At 40.7% G+C, this 12,641-nt stretch overlaps 1 protein-coding gene across 2 annotated transcripts in view; it reads left to right on the top strand.

Moving 5' to 3' along the window:
* The window catches only part of yes1 (YES proto-oncogene 1, Src family tyrosine kinase), a 28,301-nt gene extending 15,675 nt beyond the window's left edge, over window positions 1-12,626 (top strand). For both annotated transcript variants that reach the window (XM_011489015.3, XM_004081131.4), the window contains exons 3-12: window positions 1,764-1,863; window positions 2,306-2,404; window positions 2,609-2,712; window positions 4,138-4,287; window positions 4,999-5,154; window positions 5,497-5,676; window positions 6,298-6,374; window positions 7,258-7,411; window positions 10,267-10,398; window positions 11,402-12,626. In XM_011489015.3, coding sequence (XP_011487317.1) covers window positions 1,764-1,863; window positions 2,306-2,404; window positions 2,609-2,712; window positions 4,138-4,287; window positions 4,999-5,154; window positions 5,497-5,676; window positions 6,298-6,374; window positions 7,258-7,411; window positions 10,267-10,398; window positions 11,402-11,610 — 1,361 coding nt within the window. In that variant the 3' untranslated portion in view covers window positions 11,611-12,626. The remainder of the gene's footprint in view (window positions 1-1,763; window positions 1,864-2,305; window positions 2,405-2,608; window positions 2,713-4,137; window positions 4,288-4,998; window positions 5,155-5,496; window positions 5,677-6,297; window positions 6,375-7,257; window positions 7,412-10,266; window positions 10,399-11,401) is intronic.
* The last annotated feature ends 15 nt before the right edge of the window (window positions 12,627-12,641 follow it).

Here is a 12,641-nt window from a genome sequence, read left to right as displayed (position 1 = left end):
AAAGAAAGGTGAAACATGCAAAACTATAAAGTAACTAAGAGCAAAAAATCTTTATTTTGGCACCTATTCTCCAATTCTTCCACTTGATAGTTAAAATGTTGTAATTCTCTTTTTAGTTTAAAGAAAATTTGTTTTTATGATCTAGAATAAAAGATACATTCTTTGGTTCACTTTAAAACTACTATACTAAAAATAAATATTAGGTCATGTGATTTAATTCCAGTTTGATGTTTTTATATTTTTGCTCACTGGGCCCCATTTTGAGGGTTGTAGTGATTATCATTCTGGACATAGAGCGAAAAGGCCCTGCTGTCAGGTACTGGTGGTGCAGGAGCCTATATGCAGGAGATCAGACTCGGTGACGCAAAATAATACATTTAATAAATAAACCGAAACCTGACAAAAACTCTGCACAAACATGAAGGTGTTTAAGCGGAGCAAATTACCTGACAAGGATGAACTGAAAACCAGACACTTTAACCGACAGAGCAATGAACTAAAATGAAGACAGCTGTGTATAATGATGAAGCTGAAACTGATGTGACTGACGGGGCAAATCAGAACATGACCAAAACCATCATAAAATCCAAACTAAACAACAGAATCCTTACACGTTTTGATGGACGAAATGAAAAGATTTGATTGCATTTTAATGCGCACCTGTGGGGGGAACGTTTCACACACTAGTGATTTTCTTCTAAAAAAATTAGAAGAAAAAGCCTTACACCTGGTTCAAATCATAGGTGGAACATCACCATGTGGAGTTGCCATGCCCTCTTCGTGCATGCATGGGTTTTCTCTGGGTATTCCAGCCTCCTCCCTAAGCTCAAAAATATGCTTTATAGGCTAATTGTTATTTCTAAGTGTGTAGGTGTGTGTGTGTCTGTGGTGGTGGCCAGCATGCAGTCAACTGGCATCCTCCCCAGAGTGAACCCTGCCTTCGTCTAGCTGGGATAGGCTCCAGCAGCCCTGTGACCCCAAAAGGGATGAAGCGGATGTGGAAAATGGATGAAAGGATGGATGGATGGATGGACAAAGCACACAGTTACAAACATTAAAAAAAAGGTTAAAGGGGGTTTGAAGGGTTTTGGAATTATAGCCGGACTCTGTTTAGTTAGAGACAGGTCTCTTTAGACTGAAGACCCATATACAGCTGCAGAGCTTTGTGTTCTATTCATGGCAACTGTCTGTTTACTTTCAAAATCTTTCCTGTTTCTCTCTGTCAAAAACTGCTCAGTAAGTTTCAAATGTTTTTCTTCCCATCCCATTATAGAGTTTAGGATTTTACAGTTACATTACGTATAGAAGTACATATAAAAAGCACCATTTATTTTTGTCCTGTTTTATTTTATTGCCCTCTTTCAGGGTCCTTGATAATCCCGGGTGCATTTCTTTTCTTTTTTTGACATTAAATCTTTATTGTTAACATAGATTCCACGATCAGCCGTGGTCTTCAGAGCAAAGAGCTGAGATTAAACCTTCCAGCTGAAGTGGGATTTGGGTTGTAATCCTCCTCCACGGTAGATTATGTGCTCTCGCAGGGGGATGAAAGCGGCCCTGCTGTGGTGTTTGCTTTCTCGCAGGTGATAATAGCATTATTATTGACAGCATTGTTGTCAGCGTGTAGGTGAAAGTCATCCGTCTGGGAGAGGAGCTGCACAACAGACACAGAACTAGTGAACATTTGGGGATTTGATGACTCGGTTTCGGCTTGTCTGCTGTCACAAAACATTTTCTAAATTCCTCATATTTTCAATTTTCAGGCGGGGTTACCTTCTTCGTGGCCTTGTATGACTACGAAGCCAGGACATCAGACGATCTAACGTTCAAAAAGGGAGATCGCTTCCAGATTATCAACAATACGTATGAATCTTTTGGTGTTTTTGTGATTAGAAAGGCAATGATTACCAGTTCCCCTTTTATGTCACTCCTCTGGCACTCAGCTGCACCTGTCAGTGTGTCTGTCTTCATGAATGAATTAGATTACTGCTTTTGTTCTTAATGCACGCTTTTCGCTGGGGCTTTCAGCTCCGGCGCAGATGTGGCCCAAAATGACAGCATTGTGATGGGAACTAAATGGGGTTTATAGAATTTTTGCAGATCTTGCAGAGCAGATGAAACGTGCAGCTGCATGCCAGCATAACCCTTTTTTATAAACCGTCAAATATGCCTGATTTTAAATAGGAATGACCAGATTTTTTATTTTTTTTTTTTACAATGTTTTAGATCCATCTTCGGAGCAGTAGCAGTCATGGTTGACTGTTACATTTGTCTCCCCTCTCTTTGTATCATTATCCTCCTGCAGAGAAGGAGACTGGTGGGAGGCTCGCTCCATCACCACGGGAAAGAAAGGCTACATCCCCAGCAATTATGTTGCCCCCGCCGACTCCATCCAGGCTGAAGAGTGAGACTGCCCTCTGTTAATAACCTGATGGTTAATCCACCTGAAGACAGATGCGTGATTTCACCTTGCAATAAATCTGTCATTTTTGTCATTTGTGCCACTTTCAACAAACATTTTACATGTAAAATGAATTCTTAGACAGATCTTTTTTTATGGTAAACATTGCTGTCTGTTTTCTGTTTTGTTTTTTTACTGTTTTCACAGATGGTACTTTGGAAAAATGGGGCGTAAAGATGCAGAGAGGCTGCTGCTAAATCCAGGGAATGATCGAGGAACGTTTCTGGTGCGAGAAAGTGAAACGACTAAAGGTAAGAACCTTTTTTCAGGAGCAGTGGAGAAACGTTTTAAGAAATGCAGTTGAAGTGTTGAAGACATCAATTGCTTTTGCCACCTTGCCCGCTTCACAGTCTACCATGTTTTATTGTCTTTTCACTCCATTAAAAAACGAATGTCTTACATTTTTTCTTGAAAATCAGAATTTTCTCTGCTCTACCTTCAAGGATAAAGTCGATTTTTTATATTTTCCAAACAATTTTGTACATTTTAGAGTGGAAACAATGACAGCAGCAATGTTCTGGTTCTTTGGAATTGCTTCATTTCAAGCAGTTAAAATGAAAAAATACCAAAGAAGACAGACACAACAGACGTGTATCTATACATAGATATATCAAATTTTAGAATCATAATCTTGAATTGATTGGAAAAATCAAAAATTGAAAGTAAAAGACGATCCATTATATACATCTACATGTAAATGATGCTTTATAATTGTAATCATAAATAGATATTTGCATGAATACATACAGTACATACAGTACTTGACAATCTGTTAAATGTGAAGTTTGTCAAAAAGAGTTAAATTATGTGCTTGAAAAGAAGTTGGACAAAGTAAACCTACATTATCCCACCCGTATTATGTTATACTTAATAAATAAAGTTTGGTTTGATTTGATTTGATTACTTCACTTTTTTTTTTACAAAATTACGTGAGTGTTTTTTTAATGTAGTTACATGATTATTATAATCCGGTTCATGACTTCAGAGTTATTTATACTTCACCTGTCCGTGTGCTGACCCCTTTTTACTGTGGTCAGATCTCCAAAATCCCCCAAACAATAAATTCAAATCAGCAGGTTTTAGGTCAAATGGAGGGATTCGGTGTGTGGTGCTTTAGGGACAAATATAATGGAAAGTGCTTGATCGGAATTTGTTGTAAGAGAATTTCTTATGCTTTGAGGTCCATGCAGTTGAAAAACTAAAAAGAAATTCAGAAAATCTGCACAGAACGATAAATGAGAAGCACTGTCATCTTGTCTTTAACAGCCGGGAACAGTATCTCTGTTGTGATAGCCAGGAGGACTTAACAGATTAATGCTATGTGTGCACAGCAAAGGCTCTCTGCCTCATTTCTCTTGTTTTAATGGAACAGTTGGCAACTGTTTTTTTTTTTCAAAACTGCATAAAGAAGCAAAGAAATCCATACTCTGTTCGGACAGTTTAGCAAAATCGACAAAAAATGTGTTTTTAGCATCTTATTTTGGTTGCTGAAAAATGCAGAAAATGTTCAGGACACACTTGATCATTTTGACATGCCTAGTTTATTTCTGTAGCTGCATTGCAGCAAAGGCTGCAGACTTTTTTGGAGGGTGGGGTTGTACTTTTAAAATACTTTGTTTTACAGGCACTGAAGTTCAACAACAGACTGTATCAAAAGCATTGACGTCTACTTTCAGGCGCTTATTCTCTCTCAATACGAGACTGGGACTCGGCCAAAGGCGACAACGTGAAACACTACAAGATCCGAAAGCTGGACAACGGAGGATACTACATCACCACACGAGCGCAGTTTGACACATTACAGAAGCTGGTCAAACACTACACAGGTAGGATTATTCCCCACACCTGGAGGGGGTTATCTGGAGGATTCAGAGTCCCGGTGGGAGACCCTAAAGACCCATCGTCTTTCAAACTATCCTAAAAGCGTTCCCAGTGGTCTTTTATTATGATTATGCTGTTTTCAGACGAAATCAAAGAACATGGGACATTTTCTAGGACATAGTTTCTGCAGAGAGGCTGGAGTTCATTAAATATTCATCTCTGAGTTTTAGACGCGGAGCCAACCCAGCCGCCCCTTCACCTCGCCATTTCTTAGTGCTCGGAGCAAGGAGCTAGTGGCCCGTCCACCGTATTTTCTAGGTCACAAATAAGCTTTTTTTCAAACGTCACTTTTTCATCTGCTATGAATGAAGAAATACTTACAAAGGCATTTTGAACTTCATATTCTTTATGCATGTCCTCTATCAAGAGAAAAATGCTAAAATAACATGTTTAAAACACCAAAACACAATTTTCATCGGCGTGGGTCTTTAACTTTAATGAGAACCGACTGTGCAGTTATGATTTGGAGCCTGATGAGGTTAAGTCTCTGTGATTCCACTTGGTCTCAGTGTGACTCTAGAGAGGCTTCCTGTGATAAAAATCCACTTCCCCTCATCAATTTTTTACTCTGATACTATGTGAGCATCCCAGTCCGTAAGTCAGGATGAGATGACGTGGAAAACCGACTTTTTTAATGTTTTGTCCTTGCACCGCAGAGCATGCAGACGGACTCTGCCACAGGCTGACCACAGTGTGCCCCACAGTCAAGCCTCAGACTCAGGGACTCGCTAAAGATGCTTGGGAGATTTCCAGGGAGTCCCTGCAGCTGGAGTTGAAACTGGGACAGGGCTGCTTCGGAGAGGTCTGGATGGGTAAGGACAAGGTGGTTTCTGACATCAAGAGTTTAATTATCAGGGCTTTTGTGCTCGCCGTGAAAAACTGCCGTTATCCTCTTCCTGCAGTTTCTTCCTTTGTTTGTTAAACCGTCTTTATCTCCAGAGATCGCCTTTGTCAAAAGGACAGCTGAATTTCTTTTCTACTGTGAGCTCATATCCGCCTATCCCAGGGATATTTTATTGCAACAAGTGCTTGCATGACAGCACATGCCTGAGCAATTACAAGACCTAATTAATGATATTGTCCTGCTTCCAGGCCATTAAGTGGACTGATTCCCCCTGTGGGCTGCTGGCTTTTGTCTTCCTGTCTCTGCGCAGGCACATGGAACGGCACCACCAAGGTGGCCATAAAGACGCTAAAGCCTGGGACCATGTCACCTGAGGCATTTCTCCAGGAGGCTCAGATCATGAAGAAGCTGAGGCATGACAAGCTGGTGCCTCTTTTTGCCGTGGTGTCCGAGGAGCCCATTTACATCGTCACGGAGTACATGTCCAAAGGTACCTGGCGGCCTCTGGGGAAGCTCCAGACTTCATTTGCAGTCAAACAGAATCTCTAAGTTCTTTGTAAAAGAGCTGAGATCTAGTTTTAAAGGAAATCACCTCCGACTCCACGGGCAAAAAATAAAATAAAAGTGTGGCCTCGGTTTGTCAGGCAGAACAGCAAAGCCAGATTTATGCAAGAAAATCTCCTTAAAGGAAAAAAATGTAAATTTTACGGGCATTTTAATTAAAATGCTGTATGGCTCAGGAGGCCTTGGAAGCCCCTTGTGGTTCCCCGAAGCCTGAAAGTGGAATGGTTAATTGAAAAGTGCAGCAGTTTTTGTGTGAGGTCTTGTAGCTTCAGCTGCAGAGCATTTTTTATGAGTAATTCGATTCATGTGGGGCTAAATGTTAATTCCGTGACATTTGCCTCCTTGCGTGTCTGAAAAGCCTCCATTTACTGATCCACTGTGTTTTGAGGATTTCAAGAAAGCAGCTGTTTTAGTCGAATCCACACTTACTCTGGAAACAAACAGACTTTAAATGCACATTTAGGCTCAGCTTAAATTTAATTAGACTCACTTTTTGGTATTCACTCACTCCACTGCCCTTTATTTATGGCTGTGTTTGCTTTCACAGGAAGCCTGTTGGATTTTCTTAAAGAAGGTGAAGGCAAATTCCTGAACCTGGTCATGCTGGTGGACATGGCTGCAAAGGTGAAATCAAATTTAAATGATTGTGTCGTATTTTTCACGCCTAACATATTATTCTGCTTAAAGTCCCATTCCGATGAAAACTGTGTTTCTGACATATTTCCAAGGCATTTTTCTCATGATGGAGGACATAGATAAAAAAAATTAAACTCAAAATTGCATTTCTGAGTATTTCTTTATTCAAATTGTTGTAAATCAGGAGCGGACGAAAAATCCCTTTTGAAAGAAAGCTTATTTGTGACATAGAAACTACAATCACAAACACAATCTCCCTGCTCCGCTCCTTTCCAATACATCCACTAAAGGACAAATAGATTCAGGTAGGCCTTCATTTACCTCATCTGACCTGGCATCTGGCTCAAAACTCTACGGCTAGAATGCTTAAATAGGGCTCTTCATTTTTGTTTCATCTGTAATGTTAGGTTGGAGGTGTGAGGGGCTGTAAGCTAGAAGGAAAGAGTGTCAACAGAGAACTCCCAGTAAAGCTTTGACATAACTCAAAAGATGATAGGAGTGGGTCTCTCCATCCATTTTCTAAACCCGTTCTATCAATAGGTTGCCGGAGCCACTCCTGGCTACTGTTGTACGCCCTCGACAGGACACCTCTCTGTCTCAGGGCACACATTCACACCTACAGACACTTTAGAGTAACCAGTTATCGTATGAAGCATGCTTTTGGAATTTGAGAAGAAGCCAGAGTGCTTGGAAAAACCCCATACATGCACGGGGAGGTCATGCAAACTCCACACAGAAGGTCCCAGCCAGGATTCCAGCAAGCGCCTTCTGGCTGTTAGGCAAGAGCGCCAACCACTGTCCCACCGTCAGGCCCCCAGAGTGGATCTTTAGAAGCTAAAGGGGGGTTGACGCTCAAAACGTTTACTTTCAGATTGCTGACGGCATGGCTTTCATCGAGAGGATGAACTACATCCACAGGGACCTGCGCGCAGCCAACATCCTAGTGGGGGACAACCTGGTCTGCAAGATCGCAGATTTTGGACTGGCTCGGTTGATAGAAGACAACGAGTACACGGCAAGACAAGGTCAGTGCTGTGGGGATCCCCAAATTTACAGACCAGGAACCAGGTGTCAAAAAGGCAGAAATGGAAAGAGCCTCACATCTGGGACGACTCCTCTTTGTTCCAGTCATGGAAACCAGATGCTTCTTATTAGTTGCACATTCAACCAATGGGGTTATTTATCTCTGCCACGGATGCTTCTGCTGTCATTTTTTTTTTTTAATTCCATCTGGTATGCTGAAGGGTTTGTGTGCTTCTAGTAAAGTATGACGGCTTTTGGAGTTTGTTCAGAGACCAAATATAAAACTGCAGCAAAATAATGAATTGAGCTTCAATCAAAACCAAAAGGATGTTCTGCAAACATGGAGAATTTTGAATCATGGTCCAGTGAGGATTTTAAAGTAACAGGTAGTCTTGATGGATGGTCACCACATCTGCATTTTTTGCAATTTAATTTGATCGTATTACATGTTCATAAAGAAATGTCATCACTATGATGATGGATTAGGTGTGATTTTGTCATTCTTGTGCCTCTAAATACCTGAAAATGTTGTTTATTTTCAGCAGAACTGAAGGACAGAATCAGTTTCAACAAAAAAAAACAACACATCACACTTTTTTAGCCGAAAAATACAATGAAATCTTAAACTTTGAAGCAAATGCGTCACAGCAGAGAACACTTCCATCCAAGATCAGGAATGTGAAGTATGAAGGTATTAGTGAAGGTACTGTGGGCTTAGCAAAATCGCTCAATAAGTTTGGATTTCTGCTCTGACATTAACATGTTGAATTTGGAATAAAAACATGAACATATAGGTCCTTTTTTATCTTGAGCCAGTGGTTGCAGGCTGATGTTGTTAACACTGTCTTATTGACGTACTCCATTAGCAACAACTTCTCTCGAAAACCACAGCCTCTGCACTGACACGAGGAATTTGATTACCATCATTTGCCTGTTTTCTAATGTCTACCTGCGTTTTCTTGTCACAAAGCTTAAATACTCTCAGAGACGGTGACAGATTTGAATCAAATTACCTCAAATACCGTTACTGGAACTGTCAAACCCTGCACGTTTAATGACGGAGCAGCTTACCACTAGTCTGCTGGATCTGTAGTCGCATATCTGTCAGAAGTCAGAGGTTTCTCTTCCCCTCTGGTCACCGCCTCCAGAGTACTGAATGCACTACATCTCCCAGCAACCCTGCAAACAGTTCCTGACTTTTGTTTGCAATCACTTGCAATTCTTTTAAGCACCGTACTGAGCCTCACTCAATGCGAAGTATTGTTTGTGCCACTTCGCCTGCATTACTGAGCATTATAGCAGGATCTGATGTTCTGTTTCCTGACTCTGTTTGTCTCTGACTCCATTTGCCTGCCCCGAATCTCGCCTGGATCCTGATTACTCCTGTCTCTTCTCTGATGCTCTCATGCTCGTTACTGACCCCTGTCTGCCTGACCCTGAATTAGCTTTGTGGACTTTTAGCCATGCTAATAAAACCTGCTGCAATTGGAACCAGCCTTCTGCCCTTTCAGTATCAAAGACCATGGCAAAGAATGTTTTTGAATCTTTATCCTAGAAGAAAATAATTAAAGAACAAAATAGATGTAAAATGGTACGGCGAGACTAATAGCCACTTTTCTGTGGTCTATAGTCGGATGACACTAATAATTTTGATGCAAGTTGTTTTCTGCTTTTACAAAAAATGTCTTTAGGCATTAAAGAAGCCATGAAAACATAGTAAATATAGAAATTCAAATAGCTTTCACCAACTGTTTGATACTTTGTCAAAATTGCACAAAAAATGAAATTGCAAAAAAGAGGCAGAAAGAATAAATTCTGCAAAATATTTTTTATTGTTCAACGTATTTTAAAGGAAATGTCACACAGCCACATACCTACATTTTGCACACGTTGCACGGATTAAAATTGGTCATACATGAATATTCATGGCAAAAAGTGAGAAAAGTAGATGTATCACAAATGAACCATGATAAAACCACTGAAAGAAGTATGAATAAACCACGCAAAGAACGCATAAATCAACGTACAACATGAACCCTGTGTGATTATTGCACTGTTTATATGCAATTCATTAGTGATTCGTGTGTCAATTACGTAATTTGAATGTGATCTGTGTGCCGTATACATAACATAGGTGTTGCACATCGGTGGTACATGCGTGAAAAGTCCCTTAGACATACGTGGAACGGTCGTGGAAAGCCACACATTTGTGTACTGTATGCATCTCGCAAAAATCATGCACAATTGCATAAGATTTACGGAATAATTGTGCACAAACTACGTAGAATATACATAATCTGCACAATTCTTCAGCTACCAAAACTTTTGAAAACCAAATTCACATAAAGACCTGTCGGCCGAAACCCTCGACGGACATCTGCGCACATCAACGAAGGAGAAACCCAAGAAACACGTACAAATTATGTACCGAAATTTCATAAGTGGAAAATGCGCAAAATTTACAGTAAGTACTGGCTCTGTGCCACGGCCTTTAGTAGAAAATAAACCGAATTACTTCTAAAAATGTTTTGGAAAATGTGTGATGTTAAAAGGTTTCAATGAACACACTTAGATATTTCCATGGACATAAATCAAACCATAACTTTGTTCTTCTTCTTTTGTGTCTATAAGTCCATGAATGAGACTCACACTTTAACATTTGTTCAACCATTTATGATCCTATAAGGTACATAACGTTACTAAATTTGCTATTATTTGCATAAAAAACTATAAAACGTTCTGTAAGTGAGTTTTTAATATTCCTGTTAGTGGCATTTGAGGGGGTCAAATCATGATTTTAGTTAACTTACAAAGGATAGAATGAAGGTCATCTTAGACTTCTCCAATCTCCCCACAGGAGCTAAGTTCCCCATCAAGTGGACGGCTCCTGAGGCTGCATTGTACGGCCGCTTCACCATCAAGTCCGACGTCTGGTCTTTTGGCATCCTGCTCACTGAGCTGGTCACCAAAGGCAGAGTCCCCTACCCAGGTAAATGGCACACCCACAGGTGCACACACCTGATGATGGGACTCACAGGTCCTTCAATGGGTGAGCTGTTTCAAATGCCCTGATTGTAAATGTCACATGTTGAAGGGAAGCTGTCTGTCATTCTGTCCTCTTGTTTAGTCTCTACAAGGGGAGCGCACACACACACACACGTGCACGCACACACACAGGCAGATCTGAGATTAGATGAGACCATCTGGTGGGAGACGATCAGGAAATTGAACACTTGTTTATGGCCATCTGCCGCAGTGATGCTGCCCTGGGGAGCAGTCCTCTGCTGTTCTGCTCTGCTGCCACACAGCTCGTCTTCATATCTCAGCTGAAGTAATTCACAGGTTAGTTAAGTGTAAGGAATCATGAAGTCTACGCACCAAGAGATGCAGTAAAATAAACACTTTTGGCAGCATTTCTCCTTCAATGTTTTGTGAACTGAGGACACTGCGGGAGAGGTAGTGCCGAATAACCGGAAAACACGGTGGGGGTTGTATCATGATTGAAGAAAAGAGCTTAAAATAAAGATGTGCAGGATGGAAACTGAAGTTAAGAACCTAAAGTCAGATTGAAAGCAGAAAAGGTAACTGCCTTCTGGTGAGTTACCTAATGCATGAAGCTTTGAAGTGAAAACGGGTGGCAGAAATAACTTTAATACTGTCACATTTTGACAGAAATATCAGATTCAGATCTCTCAAAAAGTTTTTCAGACCCCAGGGGTCTGATCTTTTTGGGGAAGGCTGTATTTGAGAGTTAAGAACTCTTGATATCAGGTGAATTCAGTGGGTCTCCTTTGAACACTTTTATGTTGTATGGCACACAGGCGCTAGCCTTTCCCCTTGTCTCCCTCTACCCTCACTTGCCCTCGCCGCACCAACACCTCCCTCTTTCTACCCTCCCTTACTGACAGGGCGGCCCATTGTGCAGCCATTGTGTTAAACATCATCATATGCTCAACACATTGTTAAAATCTTTTGTGTTCTGTCGTCCTCAGGTATGGTGAATCGGGAGGTGCTGGAGCAGGTGGAGCGTGGTTACCGCATGCCCTGCCCGCAGGGGTGCCCCGAGTCCCTGCACGAGATGATGAAGCTCTGCTGGAAGAAAGAACCGGACGAGAGGCCCACCTTCGAGTACCTGCAGTCCTTTTTGGAGGACTACTTTACCTCCACAGAGCCACAGTACCAGCCCGGAGAAAACCTATAGCCACGGGAGACAAACCAAAAGACTTGCAGGACGTTTGCACTCACCCTGACTCGCTCCCTTTTCCCCCAGTTTCATTTGGATTCCTTTTTATCAGCGTTTGTTGGTACTACACAAGCTTACTGTGTTCACATATTGGTTTGTGGGATTGGTGTGGTTCTGTGCACACATTTTGGAGACATCTTTCATGTGGGATTTTTATCTGCATTTCGTGGTGTTTCTGTCAAATAAGCTGCCGCCAAACTGAAAACCATTTGCTAGAGTTGCGTAAATTGCATTTAAAAATTGAGGATTGAAATCCACATATATTTTGTTTTTATATTATTGAATTATCCATCAATTATTCATAGAAATGGTATGTTTTCTTAATAGGGAAAAGGTCTGAGGGAGTATTATCACGGTCCATTCAAGGGTGATTATTTTTAAAGCAAACCCCCACACAGCTTCAGTTTATTCCATTTCATCAGTTAGAGCGCCCTTTGTGTCTGTGCGATAGTCTCATTTGTGCATTCTTTTAAATTATTTTTAAATTTGTCATTCCAATCATTTATTATGGTTTATTTAAAGCACATGAACTAACGTCATTTTTTTTTCCTTTGTAAAACTGTGGTTTGATTCTGGGCTTGCTGTCTAGTCATCTTAAAATGCAAACCTAGACTCCACTGAAAAAAAAAGGTATTTCAGAACGAAGCTGAGAAATACTTTTGTTTTCACCGCTGAAATGTGACTGAGGAACTCTTTAACTCATGGGATCAACAGGACTCTGCAAAAAAATGTTTATGCCGAAGTGGATTTCCATTTAGAACATTTTACTTCTGCGATTTTATGCTCCCGCATGGACTCATCACTCAACATTGTGTTATATTGGGAATTGACCACAGAGCTTATGATAAAGGGCTTTATACTGTATATGGTGAAACACTCATTTTATATGTGATTATTAAGCTAAAAAGACATGCATTTGGGAGGAATGGTAACAATGACTTTGTACAATAAAATCCAACTTTAATTCAATTTTTTTACGTTTGTTAAAG

This window comes from Oryzias latipes, chromosome 20 (genome assembly GCF_002234675.1).
Source record: "Oryzias latipes chromosome 20, ASM223467v1".
NCBI lineage: Eukaryota > Metazoa > Chordata > Actinopteri > Beloniformes > Adrianichthyidae > Oryzias > Oryzias latipes.
Note: the sequence above shows the minus strand (reverse complement) of the source record. Positions and strands in the feature narration are given on the sequence as shown.